The 25,417-nt window shown below is 43.3% G+C and overlaps 1 protein-coding gene across 5 annotated transcripts; it reads left to right on the top strand.

Annotated features, from left to right (window-relative positions):
* Positions 1 to 24,902, top strand: sh3gl2a (SH3 domain containing GRB2 like 2a, endophilin A1). 5 transcript variants are annotated; one of them, XM_019862429.1, is made up of 15 exons: positions 1 to 1,122; positions 1,203 to 1,358; positions 2,710 to 2,870; positions 17,260 to 17,328; positions 17,418 to 17,490; positions 18,254 to 18,397; positions 19,156 to 19,289; positions 19,362 to 19,520; positions 19,833 to 19,936; positions 20,097 to 20,215; positions 21,265 to 21,279; positions 21,405 to 21,416; positions 21,625 to 21,636; positions 22,864 to 22,875; positions 23,834 to 24,902. In XM_019862429.1, the coding sequence occupies exons 2-15, from the start codon at positions 1,304 to 1,306 to the stop codon at positions 24,028 to 24,030; spliced, it is 1,266 nt and encodes a 421-aa protein (XP_019717988.1). In that variant the 5' UTR covers positions 1 to 1,122; positions 1,203 to 1,303; the 3' UTR covers positions 24,031 to 24,902. The 5 variants fall into 5 exon arrangements, with proteins under 5 accessions (XP_019717988.1, XP_019717989.1, XP_019717990.1 ...); XM_019862430.1 differs by lacking the exons at positions 21,265 to 21,279; positions 21,405 to 21,416 and having other exon boundaries at positions 2 to 1,122; XM_019862434.1 differs by lacking the exons at positions 1 to 1,122; positions 1,203 to 1,358 and having other exon boundaries at positions 2,800 to 2,984.
* Positions 24,903 to 25,417: the final 515 nt, after the last annotated feature.

Below are 25,417 nucleotides of genomic sequence, written 5' to 3'. Positions count from 1 at the left end.
TATTGACTTCATTTTGGTGAGGTTGTGTGTAATTCCGCTGTTGATCACTTGATGGTGGCGCACTATTTAGTTTGAGCCTGAAATTTTGAAAGGAAACGCAACACTGAAAGTATCTTAGCACAGCCTATTTTTTGTTGAATATTATTAAATGCCATCCTCTGTAATCCTGTTTTTTATGTCGACACAAAGTGACAACTTTTCATGTATGCTAGGGCATTTTCCTTCATAGGCACACAGGGTCTTGTTGGGCTTCTAAGTGAAGTGAACGTCAATGGGGATGTGCACGGGGCAACGCGAAGGTGAAGTGAATGTTATGGGTGAGGCGAGATGGTAAAACTTCCATCCATCCTTTGAGAAGGACGCTTTCTTCCCTCGTGGTGCAGACATGGAGGTTATAGGCACAATGCAAAAGGAGTAAACACGCTGCATTATACATGTGTCAAAAATGCATTTGGCTGCATGTCCCGGGTTCGCTTGTTATCTACAAAGCGGGTGCCAAACGTCTGCGGCGGCCGATATCAAAGTGGGACGTTGGCAGCACAGAGAAGTGTGTCAGCGAAGCAGTCACCAGAGAGACTCCACTGCAAACGACTAATTGTGAAGCCAGAACACCCTGTGTTTGTTTCGGGAGGAGAGGAGGGGCACGAAGGGCCATTTTTTGGTCCTTCCCATCCAAGTTTATATCACGGCGACCTAGTAAAAAAACAATCAATTGAATGCCCATTGTGTCGGTCTTTCTGGTGTTCCTGTCTTCGCCACATGGGGTCAGTGTAAGACATGCAAGTGAATAAAGAGTTCATTTTGGCAATTATGAATCCCACTACAGTTCTATGCAGTCCTGCTACCAGACGGAAAGACTTACCTTTGTCGTTTTCAATATACAACATATAAATCACTCAGTTTCACTGTATACATCAATAATGATGAGGAGTCTCTCTGGACCCAATAAATGAGAAGCCTTTGAACTCGTTGACCACCTTTTTCTGGCACTGACAACATGCGTGCCCCTGCAATCACCTTCTCCACCTTCAAGATCTTCTCGCACGCTTATTATCAGTGCTGCATGATGTCTCCGCAGTGTGTAGACCAACGTAACACCCCCGAAAGTGTAGCCCATCTCAGGTGATCTCGCTAATTAAGTCAAGAGAGTAACATCCTTCTTTTTTTTTCTCTTTTAATTCTTGTTCTCTCTCTGCCTTGAGTTCCAGTGGCCGATACAAAGACGTGTTTGTATGCATAATATGAACGCCCGGTAGGCGGCCCTGCACTGCAGGCAACCTCGAACACACCTCGCCCTCACCCTATGAGCACAGGTGGAGCAGGCCAGCATCACTGGGACCAATTAGAGCAGAGCTCAGGTACATTAGCATGTTTGAACGGAGGGCCATGCTCGAGTTGGTAATGTGGTTTAAAAATACAAATATATTGATATGTGTACCGGTGTGTGTGTGTGTGTGTGTGTGTGTGTGTGTATATATATATATATATACATATAGAAAAACACGTAACCCCCCCAAAAATGGTGTTTTTTTTTCCAGCTTCCCAGTTGGAACTAATTAAAATGGCGAAAGTCCCGTTAAGTCACTGGTAGGAGTGTGAGTGCAGCTTTGTCTCCACTAGAGGGCAGAGCTCGATCATGTTCAATTGGAAAGGAAGATCGGCTGCCATATTTCAGAATCATTGGCATTCTGTGGTTATAATTTGGAAGTCAGAAAAAACACATTTTCATCTGATTGTTGCATCATATTTCAATATGAATTATTTAGATCGATTGGACAGTACAAATGTCACGTTTTAAACAGATCAGCTTTTTTGAGTTTTATTATACAGAAAAAAATCAAAGACAGTTACAAGTGACCCTGTAGTTATACTTCAATGTTGCAGAAGCTAAAAAGGTGCCATTATTCGCGAGCCTCTTTTTATTATTTTTTTTTTTTGAAGTCAGAAAAAACACATTTTCATCTGATTGTTGCCTCATATTTCAATATGAATTATTTAGATAGATTGGACAGTACAAATGTCACGTTTTAAACAGGTCAGCTTTTTTGAGTTTTATTAAACAGAAAAAAATAAAATCAAGTTACAAGTGACCCTGTAGTTATACTTCAATGTTGCAGAAGCTAAAAAGGTGCCATTATTCGCGAGCCTCTTTTTATTATTTTTTTTTTTTACTTGCATGCTTTCTCACTTTCCACAAGATGGCAGTGCTCGCACACTAGACCGATCTACAGTACCTCGTTGAAAACTAGATGATGCAGGATTGTACTCACACATGCATACTTACAACAACGAAATGGATTAAAGGTCACTCACAGCTGAGCATTTTTTTTTTAAATACAGTGTGTGTCAATACATGTATGTGTGTGTGTGTGCGCGCACGCGCGCTTTAAACACACTTTACTACATCGCCCTATACCGTAAGTGTACAGGCACACCGGAAGTCGTGTCCCCCTCGCCCTACAGTCTCTCCAACTGCATGAAACTCATGACAACGAATCACGTGACTCGTAGTATATATGCGTTAATCTAGGATTTAAAACCAGGAGATTAGCTGTTCACACCACCACCTACGTCTAATTATCCCACCATTAAGAGTCAACTAATTACTCGTGTCTTTTGATGTCAATGTCGCAATAAAAATGTTTTAATTTCTTTGGATTCAATCACTGTTTTAAACGAGACCTGTCTCTGCCAACTGATTCTTTGCAGGAGTCCTGTTAGGAAGGGGCGGAGTTGCTGTCTCTGACGTCACCCAGCGGGTAGTCACATGCTCCCACGGTCCAATCGGGTTTCCGAGGAGAGCCCATCGAGACCCCCGCAAAGTGAAGACGTATCGCTCGGCATCCACCACCACACACTCCAACCCCACCGTGCGTTATTATCCGTATTATCAATTCCTGTTATTAATTTGTGAACGCTGAGCCATCTCGTCTGCCAGCATGTCTGTAGCGGGCCTCAAGAAGCAATTCCACAAAGCCACTCAGGTAAGTGAGGACGTCCTGCGGAATGTCACGCTCTTTTTACTATGATTTAAAAATGTATTTTGATTTATTATTGATGTGTATGAGAGGGTGGAGGCTTTGCTGATGCTGCGGCACCTCACCTCGAACGTTTTATTGCATCGGAATTTTCAGCCTTTCCACCACATATCAGCCTTCCATCCTACCCTTCAGATGACATTCTGCGTCACGTGACGTGGGCTTGGCGCGTTGAAACAGCCGATTAACGTTTTTTTTTTTTCCTTTTCCATTATTATTAGGGTGCACACGCACGCACTCACTCTCCACGATGGGGGTGTTATGCAATCGTTAAGTGCGACTAGCCGGAAATCCTCTCCTCTCAGCTGCGGCACGACATGACCTGAGCGCCCTCTAAGCATTTTGGGCGAGGGACACTTAATTTGGTACACCTCCCGTATTCAGAGTAATTAATAGTATTAGTCGGGAATCCACTGCAGATCGTCTTTACTCATATATGCATCAAGGCCCCCCCCCCCTTTCGCCCCGGGAGACCAAAAAATCTTGAAGCCATCCCTGAGGAGTAACATTACTAAATAGAACATGAAGAATGAAACTGTTTTTGTCACAGGATTTCATTCTTTTATGCAATGGCTTTCCTTCACCTGGATGGACCGTTGCCACTCGGGGCAGTATAATATGGACACAGATAGAATACACGAAAAAGATTGGCAACTATGTGGCTGTAAAATTATTCATTATGCAATGCTCAGAATTTATATGCCCATGAGTATCACTATATGGTCTGTCTGCGTGTGTTGCTTCGCCGTTTGTGTTCAATTACCCTGTGCTCACTTCTGTGACATAGATGCTGAATTCATTCGTCGACCTGTGGTGTTTTTCTTTCTGAGTTAGTATTCAATTAGTGGACTTCTGAAGAACAAAGTTAATGTCATTCTTAATGTGTAGTTTGACACTAAACTTAAAGCGGCAATCAAGAGCTCAAAGTAAGCACCTTGACATCTATTTTGAAGAATTGTTCCAAACTGCTGCTTGGTGTGAAATTGCCTTCTTTTTTTACCCTCACTCTCTCTCACATCTAAGGGCAAAAAAATTGCCCGGGGATGGCAACTACTGTATTTCGAACAAGGTCAAGGACCCACTTTACTTTAAAAAGGGTTTACCTAATTTTTGTCCCTTCATTGTATCCATAATGAGGTCACCAAAACTATTAGATACACTATACAGTACAGTGGATTTTCACACACTGGCGGTTCAACAACCACAGATTCACCTATTTGTAGATTACAGTATTTGTTTTTAATCTTTAAATTAAAAAAAAATATATATATATATATATTTCCACAAGTGTGCTTTTACACAACGTCTGGAACAGCCACGAACAATCTCAAGACGCAACTTAGCTTCTTCTTGACATACAAAACTTGTCTCGTCATTATGTAACATTTCAACAGTTCCGTGACAACAATGTTCAAAAACACATCGACCATGAGGAGACTTGCCAAAGGTCAGAGCTTAATTTCCACAATTAAGATCTTGTTGGCGCTCTTGTCTGGTTGTGAGTCATTTGTGTTGTCGTTTATTCCTCACTGAGAGGCTTGTACTGTATAGATGATTTAAACCAAATAGCACATAACATCGTGACCGAAAGTGTTCAACGATGTGAGCTGTTCAATAGAAGGGTGAGAAAAAAGATGCTATTACCCGTGAATTTATTAGTCATCAGCTCATTTCACCACACTGGACCCAGATCAAGTGGTTGGAGTGTGATTGTTTTATTGTCGTCCATTGGCTGCGCTTCTCAAAAATTCATGTGCCAGAGCGTGTGTGTGTGTGTGGGTGTGGGTGTGGGTGTGCGCACGAGGCTGTAATTGTATGAGGCCCTGCGTTTCAGCAATTTCCTTTTTATTCCCTGTCACACATTCGCCGTATGAAATCTTAATCAGTAACTGTGCAGGGAAAGTCACATTTGAACATGATCTGACAAATGTTCAAAAAGTAATAAAGTAGGAATACAAAAATCCCCAAAGCACTTGTTAAGTATAAAGACAAAGAGCATTTAGAATGATAGCAGGTTTGACTTCCATTTTGATGTGATTGGTTAATTCTGAACACAGCCGCGTTCCTGTTTATTGAGGGTGTGCACACTTGCGCAACTACATTGTCTTGGTTGCTTGATTTTACTTCCCCTCTTTAATATATCCCCCACTCCCCACTCTTATTTGGGGTTATCTGTCTGTCTATCTTGCTAGCGAGCAATCTGCCCACCGGTCGGGCTATCCAGCTAGCTAGCTGGCTAGCTAGCTTTTATTCCATCTGTCATCTATCCATGGATTTGCCTAGTGAACCCCAATTAGGCAAAAGACGCCCTTTGCACCTCCTGTCATGGCCCTGTAATCCAAAATCCAGACACACACACACACACACACACACACACACACACACACACACACACACTGCACTCACGGGAGACCTGTCTGTGATGGTCAAGAGATGAAGTAATACGTCGGCAGGCTTAGGGAGATCAGATGCATATCTGCACGAATGGCTCATTACTCCATTGCCAGTGAACGTCATTTGACTTAATACGGCATTTTCGCCCGTATTAATAGCAGTGATTGAGTGATTAATAGCGAAAATTCATTTGTGCTTTATTGCATGTCGGCTAATCAAATGGCATGGCCGCTTTGTCTTCCCCATTCAGGGTGTTTTACCTTGCTGGCGCGGCTTTAGAGACGACAGCAGAAGTAGGTTGTGCATCAACAACAGGCACCGATTGTTGGTAGTCATTTCATGATTTTTCCATCATAATTATCAGAGTTCAGTCCTCAAGCATGAGGCCTCAGTTTTGCTTTTACTTTGGCTTATTTCACGAAGGAGCCAAATGCGGCGCTGTTGGCGGTGGAAACTGTATCTGCGCAGAGGCGGGTTCAGTGATGATATGTGTGGAGGGGCGTGGCCCGGCGGTACTGCAGTTGGGCTATCTGCGCCACTGTGGGGGTGTGCACAGTTCACCTTGACTTCATATGTCAATCCAAGCAGCTCCTCTCATTCGCTTTCAATGGGGCACTCTCACTCTTAAGTAAAGACATGATGTGAGAAGAGCATTTTCACTGCTCGAGCATTGGTGTAGGAGATTTTTTTTTTTTAACCCGCTTCTCTTATCCAAACTCACCTGCAATGAAGGTTATTAAAGTAATGAAATAACTATAACTAAAATTAAAAGAACATTTTTGTTATTGAAATAAAATAAAAGCGAAAATGCTAACTGAATCGACGTCTTGCGTTTACAAAACTAACTGAAGAAAGAGATCAATGTTCGGCTGGCTTAGCGAGCAAGATGGCCGCCGGTGGCTTCACTGTTGATGTATAAGTGCATCACTTTGTATTGAAAGCTTCTACTGCACCCACTGCGGCACATCTTGCAATCTGACCGATGAGAGCCACACAGAAATTGGCTTACGCCTCGCCGAGGACAGATGGCCCGTCCGAAAAATGCTGCAGTGACCTTAGCACTGCGCGTCTGCTAGTCACTAACTAGCTTGGTAGCTTTGCGTTAAGTCACGTTATAAGACTTAAGCGAGGCAAAAGACGTCTCCTCTCGGGGACTCAAGGACATCACGGCCATTTTGCAAACGAAGCACGGCGAAGGAATAGAAAACTGCCGTCTTTCACTCAGCTAATGAATTTTGCAGTCGTAGAAGCGAAGAAAAGTGTGTGTGAAAGGTTCTGTTTGGTACCTATTGGTTAACTTTGCCTCACTGCAAGCAGATGTTGCTCTCCGAGAGAACGCCTTATTTCCCTCTCATGTGTGGGTTTTTTTTTTTTTTTTTTTGCATCGAGCTGCAGTTTTTCAGCGCAGCATGCAAGTGGAATCCGTTATTTTCCTCGGTGGACTATTGTGTGTGTGCTAGCAGCATACTAATACACGCTCATTGTCAAGGAGTGTGTGTGTCCACTGTTGCAAAGGATAGCATAGCTTGCAGCCTTCCGTTCATCCATTAAGAGTGATTGTTTGGCAGGGTGGAAGTGGAATAGTAGACAGGTAAACCAGGTAAATTGAGGCGAGGGGGGGGTTGGGGGGGGGGGGGCAGCAGAAGGCAAGTGGGTGACTCATGCCGCCCGGATGCTCGGCGAGGAGCACTGCAGTACAGCGAAAAGTCCATCCAGCTGGGATGAGAGCAGATGGAGGAGGGACAGGGGGGGGAGTTTTTTGGGCATCGGGGGGGTCCTGAGGAGCTGGTGATGGAGTGATGGGGGATTCAGTGAGACTCTCTCTTGGCTCTGTGTATAATGGGATGCTTTTTAGCAGTTTCAATATTTCTGTTGTGCTGGTGCGTCACATTATCATCAACTGTGGGTTCCAACGGTCACTGTTACTGTCAAAGTAAACATCCAACAAAGAGCAAACACACAGCCTCTGCTACCTGTAATAAAAAAATATTTATTTTTAATTGTATTGTATTATTACAGTATTCATTACAATCATCTTTCAATAAATGAATAATCAAATATGCATAAGAGAGTATGGCAGTCTGAAAGGTGTCTTTTTTAGAACCTGCAGCACTTTTCTCACTGACTTTCCGATGTACCTTCTGGCGTGCTTGGGGGGAAAAAAAAGTTTCCATTTTGGCTTTTTTGACCACCACAGTAAAGTCTTCACTTGAGTTGGACTTTTGACTTTGCACTCTGGTGCTTTTTTTGGGGGGCTTCCTCCTGCAGAGATGCGTCAGAGTCAGGCTTCTGATTTAAAACCTTGTTTACCCATAGTGCTACTGTGACTGCTAACCAATCAATACTGCGCCACTTTGCGGCGCCTTTCTTCTGGGGTACTTAACTGTAGTATTGCTCTACTTGAAGGACGAAAAACAAGATCAAACAACAATGGCGGCATCCACTTGCATTTAAAGCAAGTGTGGCAACCTAAGGCCCAGACTGAAATAAGGATGGAAAAAACCCCACAAAAACTCCTCTCAATTTTCTTACACCAAACCAAAACGGAACACTTCCTGTGTCTTTTTGGGGATGTGTTTTTAAAGACTTGTTTTGTGGGTCTGCCCATGAGAGACATGCCTACTAGCTTTCAGGTTGCTAAGTAAAACAGTCTTCAACAGCTGTAGTTTCCACCAAAATGGAAATTTTTCACAGTTCTTTTTGGACAGGTCAGTTTTTGAAAGACCGGAAATGACCATTTCAAACCAACATGGCTGACTTTGTGTTCTTGAGACTTTTTTGTGAGCTGATGTTGCTCCGTCCCCGTTTTTGCTTGCCTCACTTGAGTCACTTCCATTGAAAAATTCTCGCCCCTCGCTTGAGGTTTTCTGTCTGCGATCGTCCAAATAATTTAAAAAGCCCCACGTGCAAGGTCGGTCGTCGTGTTCCCTGCCGTCATATTTGTTCCTGGGGGGGGGGGTTCATCACAGACGGACGCTGTCTGTAACTAGCCTATTTTTAGCGGAGGGAGTGCTGGTGCGCTCACATTATTTATTAAGCCTAAAGAAAATGACGCCTTGTTTGCAGGGTGACGAGGAAGTGAAGATGTGCCTTTCTCTGGTGTCCTTCCCCTCCTCCTCCTCCTCTCGCTGCATCAGTATTCAGGCCATGGCTGATGTTTTATTCAGTGCATGGAACATTCCGAGGCATCCACTTCTGCAGAGTAGAGTGGTTTTGAAGCTTGGGGCATTTTTGGCATGTGTTTGGGTCCAGTTTGTTTCCTTAATTAACAACTATATGAAATGGAAAGACGGTGGTAAATTGACTTACTTGTGTTGCTACTCACCATTTTGCTCCTTTCTGTTGGCTGAAAATGACCTCACGGTTGGTCGCGAAGACGGCCGGCATGCGTTGAAAAGTTGTCATCGACAGGTTGTCGAATGACCAGGCACTCCAGCGACTCAACTACTATTTTTTTTTTCCTGTTGTCGCCGGAGGACCTCAGAGGGCTTCCGAGGTTCCAGTGTGCCCTTATGAACCCAAAGAATCGTGATTAAGTCCCCTGAGGTCAATGGTGTCATCGTTAACAGAATTGAACGGAGGCCGCTTGTCACTTTCTTCAGGCCTCATTCGGTCATCTTGATTGCATTGACTGAAGGGCATGACCGTAAATGGCGAGATGTCATTCTGCACACGTGGTGTTTACAGCCTCGGAGACCTTGCGGGTGCATATGGGCAGGATCCAAGTCGGTCAAGTAGAGGTCGGCCACTTGAAGGGTCATTTTGGCCTTTTCTTTGGGGCCCTCCAGAGACCAATTTAACCTGGATTTGTTGTCCGATGGCAACCAAATTTGAGCCATGTATACTACACGGATGAGTGACGCTAAATTGTGAAAAATGTGAGTTTTCGCAGGCGAAATTTGATGGCAAAGAAATGACTTAGCTTAACGTGGCCAGAGCCACTTTCAATGAAATTTGGTGGTCGTGTATCATGAATAAACCCACAAAAATGTCTCAAGAAGCCATGCCCAAAAAGACACCGCAAGGCAGCCATTTTCTTTGGAAGCAGAATTTTCAGAGGTTCTTTAAAAACAGACTTACCTGAGAGAACTGTGAAGAAATTCCGTTTTTGAAAATGTAGCCCTCGAAGCCAGTTTTATTTAGCAAAATAAAATTTGGTCGGCATGTCTCTCACTAGTTTTGTCACTGCGTCTTAACAGGAGCACGCTGGTAAAGTTCTGATAATTCGCCTCCAGAAAGTTCCTGTGTACTCTTTTGAGTGATCCAAATAAAGACTAATATTTTTTGGGGGGGTGGGGGGTAGCTGGTGTTGTTAACTTGTGCTAATATCAACAAAGGACTTATTTTTGGAAGTGGCAGGTTTTTTTTGTTGTGTCAAATGTAGAAGTGGCTACATTGGATTGGTGGACCTAATGTTATGGATTGAAAGCGTGATTTTGTCACGATTCGGTTTCTGGTCTGTCCAGCAGGTGGCATGTGCGGTCTTCTGTGCACACCTGCTGCCAATCCAGTCATTATGGGACCGGGTATTTAAGGACTCTCCTTCAGCTCACCTGTGTCGGAGTATTGTTATTGCCTTGCTGTTTCCATGCCCTCTGACCACTTTGTTATAGACCTCGTCGTGTATACGCTTTTGGATACTTCCGGTAACATTGTTCTTGTTCTTATTGCTTTGTTTTGTGAATTGGCTTTTTCCTGCGTGTAGTTGTTACATTGTTTTTCGTTTGTATTCTCGGTGCTAATTTTCCTCTCTTGCCTTTTTTTTGGCAAGCGCTTTTTGTTATTCGTTTTTATTCTGTTCTTCCTGGTCCTTGTTCGGACCAGCGCTTTTTGTTCTACTTTGTCGATGCGAATTTTTGTATTAAACATTTTTGTAACGGAGACCTTGTTGGAGTCTGCACTTTTGGGATCCAAACTTATTTCGGCTCGTCCGAAACCGTGACAGATTTATTTTTTATTTTTTTTAATACCTCAAAGTATCTTGAAATCATATGTACCACAAACCATGCCTACTGTAGCATCGCGCTGGGTCTTATGTCATTCACCAGCTGTTGAATGAACCTAAAAGTTTGGACTTGGCCCATTATTTAACTCATGCAAATGAGCTTAATGCGAACAGGGAAGAAGGGTGAATGGGATCGGTAGAGAAATGTGATGGAGGAGGAAATGATGGGGAGAAGAGGGCCTCTCGCTTCCAGGCAGCTGGAGCAGCTTGTCCTCTCAGTGAAGCAATTTCTCCTCTTTTCTTCTTTGTGGTGTCCAGCTGCAGATGGCCCATTCTCGGTTTTGAGCCCAACTGCAACTAAATATGGCAAACCACGGGGAACTCAAACAGCCAAAAGATATTCTCTTCCCTTACAAAAGTGAAACAGAATCATTCAAGAGTGCTGAATTCTTTTTTTTTTTTTTTTTTAGTTCACGGATGATGACAGGACTGTACCATTTTTGACTTTGGGGGAGGGAAAACGCTTGAATTGTGATTCAAAAAATGCAGAGACAAAATATTTCATCCTACAGAAACCTGCTGTGCCTCTGCTATTTTATTCACGGGTGGCCAAACTTTTGCGCTCAGGGCCACGTTGGGTTTTTAAAATGGACAGATGGGTCAGGTCATGCGTAGGTTAGGTTAAGAAAAAAAAATTTTCACGTGTAAAATAGTTTCAACCCCCCCCCCCATATATATTTTTTTGAGGGGGGGATTATTGACAAATAATTTATTATCAATAATTAACTAATTATTTCATAAAATCATAAAAGTCGTCATATGAATGTACAAATAAAAATACATTTTATATTGCATAAATATATGATGCATGTAAAATTGGTGACTTTAATATTTTAGCATTTACAGTAAATAAAACGTATTTCATTTTACAAAACATTCCATGTATCTAAATTGGTTTGACAAATGCGACAGGACTCTAAATAATAAAAACGATCTGCCCTTTGTTGCTTGTGCGCAAAACTTTTGCCCCGTCCCTCATTTGTTGTTCCATGTAGGCAACACCAACAAAAAAAAACCCAAAACTCCAATCTCTGTTTTTTTGCACTTTTTGAAAGTTAAAAAAAAACAAAAAACATGATGGCATTTGTTCTGCCACGTGCCCACCATGACATTCGCCCTCCCCAGCCCCCAGCAGTCCTCAGACTGGATGATTCCGCCGGGATTATTCCGTCATTAATCCGAGCGTGGTGATTTCGCATCCTATTGACTGAGAATCTGTGCGGCCTTAATCTTTAGGAAACGTGCGCGCGTGGCTGCGCCCACTTTGTCATGTGGCAGACGGAATGCATCCGATTTGAAGACGGCGCTCAATCATAACTTAACCGTCATTGTGATTTACAAGAGTTAACAGCAAGGGATGAGCGCTGTGCTGCTGATGCGCCAGACTCACTTCATGTCCTCATTTTCCATGACTTCGTTTTAGCACACCCACATCACACCCGCGCATTAACTCCTTCGCAGCCAGCTGGTGACAAAGTTCTCGATGATCAGCCGCGGTCCACTGGCCACCGTTTTCTGACATTAGTCACGTGACGTTCGCAATGCGAGCCCGAAGGCAACTGAAGAGGGCGATATTGGTCAAAATGGTGACCCGCTGCTGAATACGTGATACAAAGCCAACATGAAGCACACAAAACACCGCAAAGGCGTTTTCATATTTGACCTCTTTTATTAGGTCACCAGACTCCGGGATGCATTGCTCTTTATTATTTTTGCTGAAGGATCGTTGCAGTCTGATCGAACGTCGGCGCTGAAGAAGAATCTGTTTTTCTGTCTTTATTGATCTGAAGATGAACGCACGGCCGCTTTATGTCTTCTGGGGTGCATGACTGCGTGGCTCTCTCGAAGGCAATTTATCCTCATCAGGCGTGAAAATGAATCTTTCTAAACGCCATCTTGGCGGCTTCACTCTGCTCGGAAGTCACAGTCAGCCTCGTTTTGCTTGGTTTGGATTCGTCTTCCCGGTTGGCTCAGGCGTGGATTTCTCATGTGTGCTTTGCATCTTTTGGCATTGTGACTGTCATGTTAAATAACGTGAAGGGCTGATCGCCGCCGTCACTAGCGTGGACCTGCAGGAATTTTCCGCACTCAGAACTTCAGTGTTTCCACAATAAGTCCCCATACAGTGGACAGGTGGGCGTTTATTTACTCAACTGAATATCCGACATACAGAATCAATTTTTGTCTTTATGATACGACAGAAGATTTTGTGTTCCACAATGTAAATATTTAAATATAAAATCATCATCATCATCATCATCGCCATTGCATCCAGTCAAATAAGCACACGTCGAATGCCAGCTGGTTGCCTCCCCCGCCGACGTAGCGCCACGGGGACGCCGTTGGAGCGCGTGCTCGGCTCCGAGGCGGCGTTCTCACGACTGTTGTTACATAAGAGAAGGCTTTGGCGTCACGCGACAAACGCGCTGAAAAAGCACAGAGCTCAGGCACTGCGGACGCCGGGACGAGGCGTTGATGTCACGGTGGAAATATCAAATCGTGGTGTTGATTTGAGATGAAAAGTGACCTTCTGTCTTCATCTTAGTTATCTTATAACTTTCCATTGTTTTGTTTTTGCCTAAAATATGTCACAATGAGTCTGTGATTTGGTTTAACCCTTTCATGCACCATGTAATCTGATAACATGATAAGCTGTCCACGGTAGTGACCGCCGAGTTGAATTTGTGAATATGAGTTGCAGGAGTAACTCTGAGCTGCTTGGCCTCGACTGTCCATCCTTTTGCTGAAATCAGTGGGGCAACCAAAACCTCACCGACTAGCAGTTGACATTGGAAAGAGCGCGGCTTTTTTGACTCGTCCGAAAATGGCCCATGCATACAGTTGAATCTCCCCTCCGGTTGCCGATTGGACGTCGGGATGGATTAGCGTCATCCGAAAAACTGACTGCCCGCCCGCCCGCGTGTTGTCGCCGGGCTTGGGGATTTTACAAAGGACAAATGGATTTCCCTTGATTCTATCAAGCCGGAAGAAGCGAACAAATAGTGTTTGCTCCCTTCTGTCGTCAGTGTCTTCATTTTCGGAGTAAGAGTTAGGTTAGCCGCTAGGTTCCAGTGGACGCTGATACGATCTGGTGTTTGGCAAATGAGAGAGATTGAGCAGGTTGCGACACGTACGTCTGCTGTCTTGCCTGGCCAAAGACGCTTGGGTGCTCATTGAAATTTCTGGAGCTATGCATGATTTCAATTTTTTTTTTTTTTTTTTTTGCGAATGTCTTATTTCATTTGAAAATTGTTGAACACTCTAAACAACCGGTTATCATATCACGTCAGTGTCATTGAAAACATCAAAAGTTCTTTTAAGATGGTTCGGAAGGACTCCCTGTTTTCTTCCGGCAGCCACCTGTCCCTCAGAATAGCCTCGCTAATCACTCTTGTCGTTTTTAATCGGGCTCTTCCACACCGTGCGTGTATTTAAAGGTAGGAAGCCTCCGATTAGAGCTCTGAGCAGGAAGGGGAGGGCGGGAGTGAATGGGGGCGGGGCAAGTTGAGCGGCGTGCAGACTCACATTGGGAGCCATGTGAGCCACCCCAAAGCTAAGAAAATGGTCTCCGTATGGTCAAAAAAAAAGAGGACAGGAGGAGGCATTAGGTGCTTAAACAAAACCTGAAGTCGGTCCTGAAGTCTCTTAAAACTGTTGGGTCCAACCAAAAATGGACTGACCACTGAAGTTTTGTACAAAATAGGTTGTTTTGGAGGTAAAAAAGCAGGATAAAAGAGGATTTGACGTTTGATAATATTCAGCACTAAACGAGAAGGATTTTGAAATACTTTGTTTTTATTCTTCTTTCAAATGTGCATTGTCAAACAAGACAGTGTGCCTCCGGCTAGTGGCCGACAGTGGAATTACACTCAAACGAAATGGGAGGCGGAGTGTAAGAGTATTCTTAATGGTACCCTTCAAAAATCCATGAAATAGAACCGCAGAAGCGCAACCCCGAACCTGCGATGGAGGGCGGTTCACCTATTAAAAAAAAACTGTCGTTCAAAAAAATCTGAAAAAGTGCCTAACATTGTTGGACTATTGGGAAAAGTGGGATTAGTGATGTAAGCACAGTAAGAACACACAAAATTTGAATCATCGGCAAAATAGCTGGTTGCCGTTGTTCTCTCCGCATACACGGATCATTGCGTCACGTGTCCTCTGGGCTTTGTCTTTTGAGAGCGAGCGGCAAATAACGTTGGCTAACGATGCGAATGATTCTGTGTGATGAAAGGCGGCAAGGTCGCCCGCTTGCTCGCCCGCCCGCCCGCAGCGCTTCCTCTCCACATTTAGACCACATTTAATCCCGTCTGATTGGGTCGCGTGGGTGCCAGGTGCAGAGATGTGGCGCCTGGAGCTTTTCCCTTGCCGCAAAAAACTTAGCCTAGCAAAACTTTGGCAGGATGAATTTGATGATGCCAACTTCAGCTGGGGGTAAAAAAATCCAAATGAGTTACATCAGTGACTTTTAAAGTGTGGTTGGGGGGGTTCGAGGGGGCAGTTTATTCAGAATTACATTCCATGTTTAATACTTTTTTTTGTTTGGTTTTGTTTTTGTTGAGCGCCCTTTCTAAAGCCTGCATTGAGTACCGATCACGATGTCTTACTGATTACAAACACCGAGACGGGATAATGAGTCTTCAGCCGCTCTTACTCGCCGCAATTGCGCTCCGTCGTACGTCTCAATCGAGCCGCTTTTTGCGCTTGATGTCACACTCCTTTTCTCCCTTCTCATTAAATCCGTCCAAAGGTGCACCATTTATGCAAATCTGATATTCGGCAGCTTGAGTGGTGATTTACAGAGCGGGTATGTCCCTCGAGTCTTGCGTTCGCACGAAGCGACGTTGTCGCAATTATCGTGTGCACCTGACAAGCCAGCCCGGCGCGGGGCAGATAACGGTCTCCACGGCAACCAGCGTGGATGGAAGAAGTCGTCGTGATGCGCGAATGGCTGGAGACTTGAGCGTGTGTGCGTGTGTGCGTGTGTGTGTGTGTGTGTGTGTGTGTGTGCGTGCGTGTGTGCGTGCGTGCGTGTGGCTTTTGCTGAAATGACTCATAGAGCAGACAAATCCTCAGGAAGTCTTACGCTGCGTAAACTGCCATCACAGGCTTGACATGATAACCTCGCCATCTATTCTCCACTCTGTCACGAATCACCTTCTTTCCTCATGCACACCCCGGGGCCACTTTATTAGGTACACTTTGTGACATTCATGTCAAGAGATGCGGTCGAAAAATAGTGCTTTTGACCAATTAAGAATGCTTCGTTTTTTTTTGGGGGGGGGGTTGTTTTTTAGCAATGTGTTTCTTGTTGTGGTTTGCTGTGTCAAAGTGCAATACATCATACATATTTTGACTCGCTTGTCGACATTCATAGAATCATTCAAAATAATGTAATATGCATTTTTTTTTTTTTTTTCTGGATAGTAAGTGATCCTTCAGTCACTCATAGCAATGTTACCGGAAGCCTTTTTGTCGCCAGCCGTCTCATCGAATCCTCTGAACGCAGTGTGTGTGTGTGTGTGTGTGTGTGTGTGTGTGTGTGTGTGTGTGTGTGTGTGTGTGTGTGTGTGTGTCCTCATTGTGTCAGATCACTGCCCCCTCCAGGTGACTGCCAGCATCGAGCCCCGGTTTCGGAGGCAGGAACAAGAATGATTGACAGTGAGACCTTCGTGTGTGTGTGTGTGTGTGTGTGTGTGTGTGTGTGTGTGTGTGTGTGTGTGTGTGTGTGTGTGTGTGTGTGTGTGTGTGTGTGTGTGCGCGTGCGTGCGTGCGTGCGTGTCTGAGATCACATCAGAGAGGAAATTCACATTTCATAACTCATTTGTCCTAGCCTTAAATCATATTTTTAGACAGGCTTGATTTTCTCCCCCATCTTTTGGCACGAACTGGCGAAAAAAAATAATAATAATGTTGATTCATAGTTATCATTCATTCATTCATCTTCCGAACCGCTTGATCCTCACTAGGGTCGCGGGGGGTGCCGGAGCCTATCCCAGCTGTCTTCGGGCAGTAGGCGGGGGACACCCTGAATTGGTTGCCAGCCAATCGCAGGGCACACAGAGACGAACAACCATCCATGCTCACATTCACACCTAGGGACAACTTAGAGTGTTCAATCAGCCTACCATGCATGTTTTTGGAATGTGGGAGGAAACCGGAGTACCCGGAGAAAACCCACGCAGGCCCGAGGAGAACATGCAAGCTCCACACAGGGAGTCCAGAGCTGGAATTGAACCCGGTACCTCTGCATTGTGAAGTCGACGTGCTAACCACTGGACTACCGGGCCGCCCCATAGTTATCATACAAATGCAAAAAAAAACCACACACAAAAGGTGGTGGTGAACACAAAAAATCAGTTCAAGAACATTACATTGGTACCACAACTTCGGAGTGATCCAACTTGTGAATCTTTCCCGATATGGGCCATGACTCGGTGAGTACGAAATGCCGGTCGTCAAACAGCCAAAAGTGAACTTTTATTTTTTTTTAAAGAGTCTGCGTGCTTCCTTCAAGCTTTTTCTTTCCAAGTTCAAGTTCAAGCAGACAACAAAAGAGAAATACACTTTGTACCGAACCAAACCACATCGCTCAGTCACGTGCACTAGCTTCATGCTAACAGCAAAGTGCAATGGGCCGGCGCCGGAAAAATAGCATTGGTGCTTCAACACATTGAGACAGACAATATACATACGTGGACAAAAACGATGGGACCCCCAAATAAGATATAACTTGACGTTTCCATTACTGCAGTTGCACATCTCGTTCAGAACATGTAAGCATGTAACCTCAATGCATATGTTGCGTGTTTCTTTATCCAGAAAGTGAGTGAGAAAGTGGGCGGAGCCGAGGGAACCAAGCTCGATGAGGACTTCACCGAAATGGAAAAGGCGAGACGGAACGCCGTCAGTCAGTGCATCAACATGACGTGTATCAAAAATGTTTATGACAATTTTGTCGTGCTTTCTCACTTGTGCAGAAGGTGGACACGACCACCCGGGCCGTCATCGATATCATGACCAAGACGACCGAGTATCTGCAGCCCAATCCAGGTGACATGGCCCAGAGGCTCTCATCATTTCTTTTTTGTAGCGTTAAGAGTTTTGTGTTTTATGGCATTTCTTTAAAAAAAAGAAGAAAATGAGAACAACTTATATCCTCCGCTGTTTTGTCATCCTGGTTAAAATCACCCCAAATATCCACTTAAAACCATCATGGCAGATTCCCTTTTCATGTCAAGCATGTGTTCTTGAGACTTTTTTGTGGGTCTACTCATGATAGACACGTCTACTAAATTTCATGTTAAAAAGTGAAAGTGGCTTCAGGGGCTGCTGAATTTTCAGATGAATCATCTTGTCAAACAAATTGTTCACAGGAACGCGTTTGCAACCATTGATGAGTTTTAGATGACTTTTTTGAAACGGGAGGAAGCTAAAAATGTTGCCATTTTACCTTGTCCATCTTTCGAGCATATGTGGTTTAAGATCCAGTTAAAATCCAACAAAATTGCGAGGACAAGTTAATTTTGGAAGGACCGCTGCAAATGGCCTACTTCCTGTGTCTTTTCAGGTTTGAGTTTCCAATACTTTTTTTGTGGGTCTTCTCACGATAAACCTGCCGACCAAATTTCATGCGACTGCAAAAATTTCATGTGACCGCAAAATCTTGTCACCCGAGGATAAATATGCTTTCGAAATTGTATGGACTATTGATTCATGTGTGCTCAAGCCTTGACGATCTTGATCATTAAAACTTCAGAGCAATAAAATGGATGGTTTTTTTTTTTTTGTTGTTGTTATGTTTTTTATTTTGCAGCCACCAGAGCCAAGATGAGCATGATGAACTCCATGTCTCGCATGCGTGGTCAGGAGAAGGGACCCGGATACACCCAGACAGAAGCCATCCTGGGAGAGTCCATGCAGCGCTTCGGTCGCGAGCTCGGCGAGGAATCCAATTTCGGTGAGTGGCCGAGAGCTTTTTTTTTTTTTTTTCACGATTTCCTACAAAGTGGGACGTGCGATAAATAATCTTGTCAGTCATTAATGATGATACAAAGATGTATGATAATACAATGGGCCCAAGCTACTTGCAGGGGAGCAGGACCACAGATTTATTTTTAAACTCTCCGAGGAGCTTTATTTTGACAAAGGTAGGATTTGTCGCCATCTTGTGACATTTTAGATGTCGATTAATGCTGCCATCTTTCATTTTTTTGCGGGGAGGAGGGTGGGGGGGGGGGGTCAGTTACAGTTTACCTCGCTAACAATTGTCACCCTTCAACGTTTGTAATAGCCTACAGTTTTTCTACAAACGATAAGGCAAGGCTATGGCCTGACTAAATGAAGCTCCTCATTCACTTCAACATAGTTGCTTGATGTGCAAGTTTTCATATTATGGCATAATCGCAGTTTTGTACCGGCAGATTCACATTTTGACAGTTTTGGTTGGTTTTTCTTAGGGGGGGTCAATTTTATTTTTCATTAAAAATTTTGGGAGGAAGTTTTCATTTTTTTGTTTGTTTTAAGCCCTAATCCCATCCGTTGTTTTCAATCAATTTTTCTTGAAAAGTGTATGTCATTTTTTGAAGATTTTTTTTGGGGGGGTGGGAGTTGGTTTAAAAAAAAAATAAAAAAAAAGATAAAATACAATATTTGAAAGTTACCCTGACAGTGCTGTTGTCGGTCCCACTGAGGTTCGCGCCGCTTTGTGTTCCTCAGGCCTGGCTCTGATCGACGCCGGGGAGTGCATGCGTGAGCTGGCAGAGGTTAAGGACGCCCTGGACATGGAAGTCAAGCAGAACTTCATCGACCCGCTGCAGAACCTTCACGAGAAAGACCTCAAGGAGATCCAGGTTGATTGTTTTTTTTTGGAACTAGGCCAAGAGATGACGTCGAGGACTTACGGCTTCTGTGATGTCTCACAGCATCACCTGAAGAAGATGGAGGGCCGGCGTTTGGACTTTGACTACAAGAAGAAGCGGCAGGGCAAAGTGACAGATGAAGAGCTCAAGCAAGCGCTGGAGAAGTTCGACGAGTCCAAGGACATCGCCGAGCTCAGCATGTTCAACCTGCTGGAGAGCGACGTAAGCGTGAGCCCGCAAAATTGAAACGTAGCCGTTTGGTCTGGCATCCTCATCAGGATCACTTAAGCAGCGTGAAAATGTTGCAGAACTTGAAGTGGCTAAACATTTTCTGTAGACGTAAAAAACAGGATGACAGAGGACTTCATTTTCTTTCCCCATTTCCTGTGCCGTTAGTTTACGCCTGAGAACACACGTCAGTCGGTTGCCTTCAACACATCTCAGGGCATTAGAAGTGTGAAACAAGTGCAACCCACAAAACCGTCAACGAGTTTTGGGTGTCATAAATCAACCCAAAACTTTTTGCGTCCGCAGATCGAGCAGGTGAGCCAGCTGGCGGCATTGGTCCACGCTCAGGTGGAATATCACAGCCGGGCGGCCGAGATCCTCACGCAGCTGTGCAGCAAGATTGACGAACGGTCGGTGCTTCCCTTAGCGTCCCCTCCATGCTCTACAAAACCGAGATTAAATAGCGTTATCCTCATAGCGACATTGTCTCAGTCATTTTTTAGCTTCAATGTCACAAGAGCTTTGTTTTGGACCTTGCGACCAGCTGTCCTTGTGTCATTGCGTGTCCAGGATAAAGGATTGTTCCCACAAGCCCCGGAAAGAATACACCCCCAAGCCTCGCACCACTCTGGACTTCTCCTCCATCAGTGAGAACCACAACGGAGGCATACACAGTGCTCGTTCTCCGGGTAAGTGCGGACCCAAGAACCTTGTAAAAACGTGTCCAAAAACATGTCCAAGAATAGACACGAATGTTCCATTGGAAAAAGGATTTCTGGGCATGTTTTGGTATCGCGTCAGAGGTACTCCACTTTATAAATTGGTTATTGACTGCGTTATTAGTGCTTAATAAAGCCTTAATAAACTAATGTGAGGCAACTCACCAACCAAACAGTGAGCCCATTTATAATTGCAAACTGAAAAGCTCTCTGGATAAATGTGCATTGAGGCTTTTAGAAAGGGTTCATTACACTATTATTACCCTATTTATACTTTCAACAAGGCGCCCCTTATTTGGATTATCAGATGGTTATTAATGCCTACCACTTGCCAAACAGTGAGCTCACATTTAGTGTTATATTACTTGTGTATATTATTCAATTGTTTATTAAGGCATTATTACATTGTTATTAACCTATTTATAAGCCCTCCCTTATTTTAAAGTGGTATCCACATTCGACTTGTGTGTTAATTTATTTTGCTGTCCATTCTCAAAAATGAGCTACTTCATAAAATAAAAATTAAAAATCAGATGGCTTATTAGCTTGCAGCTACAGTTTGGGAGTTCACAGCAAAACGTTCAGGTCATCTCCACACAAATACAGGTAGGGCCATTTTTATTTGTGGAATTTTTTAAATCAAAATAACAATAACAATTCTGCACATATGTAGTTTGTTTCCTGATTTCATGCCAACTGCAACCAACGGCATTTGTATTTTATAATAATAACATTGCGACCCAATGCAACTCGTTTTTAATTGCTAATGTCATGCTAAAATAATAGACAAAATAATAAACTTGTCCAAACATCCAAATTCAAGTTAAAGTTGGACCAATGTAATTTTTTTTTTTGTCTAAAACAAAACACGATTTGTGTGGACATAGCCTCATGATGCACTTTTCAAATTTTCAAATGTTTTTTTTTCACTTCCCCAACCCACAAATAAACGCAACTGTGTTGCTCTTCTCTCTTTTTTTCAATTTTTTTTTTTGGGGGGGGCGGGGGGACTCGTGCAGGGGCGAGGTCGCCAGGTGAGCCTTCCTCGGCCGTCCACTTGCGTCATTTGAGCCCCGCCCTCATCCGCTCCAACTGACTTGCTGTCTTTTCCCCCCCTCCCTCTTTCCCCTCTTTCCCGGCCGCCACTTGCTGTTGGCAGCCCGGTCTCCAGGTGAGGCAAAGCAGAAGGTTGCGTACCCCTCATCATCTCCTCCATCGTTGCCTCACCTTTTGTGTTCCGAGAGCCGGCGCCCCGGCCCGCCCCCAACGTTTCCTCTTTCGGCTCACTGACGTTCATTCTTTCCACCCATCTCTCCATCCCTCTGCAATTGCTTCTGCTGTAATAATTTTTTGTTGTCTTTTCCTTTCCCCCTCCACAGCAAGATCTCCAGGTGAGCACCAGTGACTCGTCCGTTAATGTTTCCCCTTTGAACGCAGTGGAGGCTCCTCCCCGTCCGCGGTCCAGCCTCGTCCACGCCAATTTGATTTTTCTTTGCTTGTCCGTCTAACCCTTTTGTTTCTCCCTCGTTTCTTATTTTGTGTGGTTGGTCGAGTTTGACATTCAAGGAAACACACAAGGAGCCTCTTTTGTTAAAAAAAAATAAAAATTAATAATAATAATAATAATAATAATAATAATTGTAAAGAGATTTGAAAAGGTTGAAATCATTTATTATTGTTATTCATTTTTTTGTGTTGGTCATTCTCATTTTTATCAAATATTTTCAATATTTTTATTTGAATTTTATTTTCAGGAATATACTAATCGTAGTTGAAATGTTAATTTTTTATTAAATCGTGTCATTACAAAATATTGGATGTAACTTTCAAAATAATGATGCGCAGTGCAAAATGATTTTCTTATTCATTTTCTTCTCATTTTCAAAAGCATTCTTTTTTTTTTTGTTTGTTTTTCAATTTTTATAGGACCCTAAATGCATAGCTATAGTCAGTAAATTACAAAAACGAGTCACGTTGTTTGTCTGCGGCACTCTGAAGTTGGCCCAAATTCCACAGCGAGAACTCATTTGCGATTTCTCAAAAGGATGATCGAGGTCCAAGGTCAAATCAATCCAGTTGCTGCCCCCTGCATTTAAAATCATTTTTCTAAGTCATAAAATGTGAGATCATGTAAATGTGGTGAGTTTTGTTTTTATTTTATAAATTTAATGGGCTGGTATTCGTTTTTCTAGTTCGATTTACATTTGTAATTTCATTTCAAGCCTTCAATGAATAATAATTGTTCGATTTTGTTTTTTTGGATTGATTTATTGATTGTGTCATGTTTTGCTTTATTTCAATTTTCTCTTTTGATTTATTTCTATTTTATTTTACTTTGGTTATTACTTCTGTTTTCTTTTCCCCCCCTGCTCCCTCTTCATTCCTTCTTGGTCACTCTGTTATATTTCACTTTTCTCAATTTTGATTTTCCTTCACTGTTGTTAACCATGCTATCGGTTAGCAGCTCCGCTTGTGATGATCCAAAATGTCAAACTGCACCTTTCCTGAACCGCCACGTGTCTCCTCCTAACAGTGAAAACCTTGTTCGGCATCTTTTCTTTCTTTGTCTTTTTCTTGGGCTCTGCGGCGCATCCTGTTACCTCTCTTCCTGCCTTCAGCTCGGTCACCAGGTGAGCTCCGCTGGTCACGGCACCAATCGGTCCAGCAACTTTCTTTTTATTTTTTTTTTTAATTTATTTGTTTTTTTAAACACACTATAATATACTGTACTTGGATGTTTTTCTCACCAACTCACTGGGTAGCTGTAGATTTTGAAAAGATTGGGTTGCTTTTACTCAAAGTTGGGTTAATGACTTGTATCTGGACTGAAGGTTGGATTTGGGGCGGCTGAAGCTGGTCGCAATTTTTGATCGGGGAATTTTTGCTTCTTGGCAGTAAAATGTTTTGTGTTTTCAAACCACACTCTAAAAACATTTGGGTCAAAAATGGACTAAGCCGACTTGCGTCAATTTGACCCAACTTCCTTAAAAAAAAAAAATTTAAAAAAAATGGAAGTTTGATGAAATTAATAACCCACAAAACCTTCCCATTTCCAGTGACTGTCAAACAACCCAAACTGATTTGTTTTGACCAAAACAACCCAAATTTTAGGGTGCTTTTGCGGGTTATTCATCTGACCCAAAAAGTTGGTTCCCAAAATTGACACAAGCCAGAGTTGGTCCCTTTTTGACCCCTAATTGGGTTGCGTGGGTCGTTTTTGCAAATCTTGACCCAATGTGCTGGGTCAAATCCTAAACCCAATGCGCTGCACTCAAATAACAGTTGGGTCAAAAATAACCTCAATTTGGGTCAGAAATTGACCAACCGACTGCTTGGGTCATTTTGATCTGACTTTATAAAATGTTAATGTATTCGGTTGTTTTTGTACAAAACAAACATTTTTGGCCAAAATTTGGTTTTACTTTTGACCCAGGTGTTTGTAGAGTGTGTGGATAAATAACCCAGCATTGTGTCAGTCCCTCTTGGACTCTGCAAAAGGTTAGAACTCGTTAACTCGTTACTCTTGACACAGCGGTTTTCAGAGCGGCATCTTTCCACCCCAACAAATTGTATTTTTTTTTTCCCCAGCCCCCATGGACCAGCCATGCTGCCGCGCCCTCTACGACTTTGACCCGGAGAACGAAGGCGAGCTGGGTTTCAAGGAGGGCGACATCATCACCCTGACCAACAAGATCGACGAGAACTGGTACGAGGGGATGTTGCACGGCAACTCGGGCTTCTTCCCAATCAACTACGTGGACATCCTGGTGCCCCTGCCGCACTAGAGCGCCACCTGCCGCTCGTGACGCGAATGCAGTAAAACGGCTGCTTAAGAAATCAACAAATAAAGCATCTATCCCCCCCAACCCCGCTGAAACAACCTCGCATTCCCGATTGAGCCCAACCTAAGCAGCCCAATCTGCTCTTTGCAACAATAAAGCAACAAGCAGCCGGCGCATAGTTTCAACTCTGCCTCCGCGTGCTAGTTCCAACCCAGACCGCCCCCGATGTCATCATTCCCACTCCGCCATCCCACTTGATGTCCGTCGCTGTACTTTGTGAACGTCCACTGCGGTAGATAGAAGTTTCTCCGGTTAAACACATCGTTTGTTAGCAATCAAAAGAGAAAGTGTTTATAAACCTATTTGACATCCTTCATCGTTTTATTTTTTTTTATTTTAATTTTTTTTTTCGGCACGCTGGGGAAATGACAACGTTGGGTTTGCGATCCCTTTCTTTGGAGTTTTCACGTTTGTAACCCTTCAGGATTTGGGTTTGCAGTCGCCTCAGCGTATTGTGTAAAGTGGGGGTTCAGATACCAAATTAGCAAAAAAAAAAAAAAAAAAAAAAAAAGAAAGTTAACGATCACTCATTTTTTTCGGAATTTTTATTTTTGCATGTGGGGGGGGAACAGTGTCTTGTGTGTGTGTGTGTGTGTGAAATTCCACGTCTGAGCCAGTGATTAGTAAAGCGATCACTTGATTTTTCCCGAAAGATGCAACTTGTGACGTAACATGAGAAAACATCGTGTTTGCTTCCTTTGAGATAAAACGTTTTTGTTTTTTTGTTTTTTGGTTTTTTTTTTTTTTTAATTTTGTCCTGTTCTCAAAAAAAAAAAAAAACATACATCAAATGTTTGTTAAATAGCTATAAAAAACATGCTCCATCCTTTTTTTTTTTTTTAATATTTTTACAAAATATTTTACAGCGCGGGTGTCTCGACACCAAAAACAAAAAGTTAACGTTGGATTTTTTTCTGTCTCCAATTTTTGGGGTGTTTTTATTTTTTGCGCGTGTGAAGAAGGGTTCAGAAGTACATCCGCCCACCGTTGCGTGGAATTCCACAATAAGTAAAGTGATGATGACATGACTTTAACAATAGAAAGATGTGATGTCACATCAGAATTTCCTCTAAAAAAAATCTTAAACGACACAAAACAATATCCTCGATAAATGTTTTCGGCATGTTGTTAAATGCGGTTCAGGCACCAAAATTAATGACCAAAACGTCAGCAATGGATTTACGATGTTCAGTTTTTCACATTTTAATTTTTGTTCGTGTTGGCGTCGGGGTATTCCGAAGCGTATCCACGCATGTGACATTCCACGACCGAGCCAGTGATGAGTGTTGATGTGATTTTTACGTTGATTTTTAAAAGTCGTAACGTATCG

Source organism: Hippocampus comes, unplaced genomic scaffold, assembly GCF_001891065.2.
Source record: "Hippocampus comes isolate QL1 unplaced genomic scaffold, H_comes_QL1_v1.1 scaffold7, whole genome shotgun sequence".
Lineage (NCBI taxonomy): Eukaryota > Metazoa > Chordata > Actinopteri > Syngnathiformes > Syngnathidae > Hippocampus > Hippocampus comes.
This window is presented reverse-complemented; position numbering and strand designations above follow the sequence as displayed.

Bases quoted from the DNA above. Each gene is read 5' to 3' on its own strand.
- sh3gl2a (XM_019862429.1), top strand. From the start codon at position 1,304: ATGAGCACAGGTGGAGCAGGCCAGCATCACTGGGACCAATTAGAGCAG. The intron at 1,359-2,709 runs GTACATTAGCAT...GATTCTTTGCAG, and splicing joins CCAATTAGAGCAGAGCTCAG to GAGTCCTGTTAGGAAGGGGC. The intron at 19,937-20,096 runs GTCGGTGCTTCC...TTGCGTGTCCAG, and splicing joins TGCAGCAAGATTGACGAACG to GATAAAGGATTGTTCCCACA.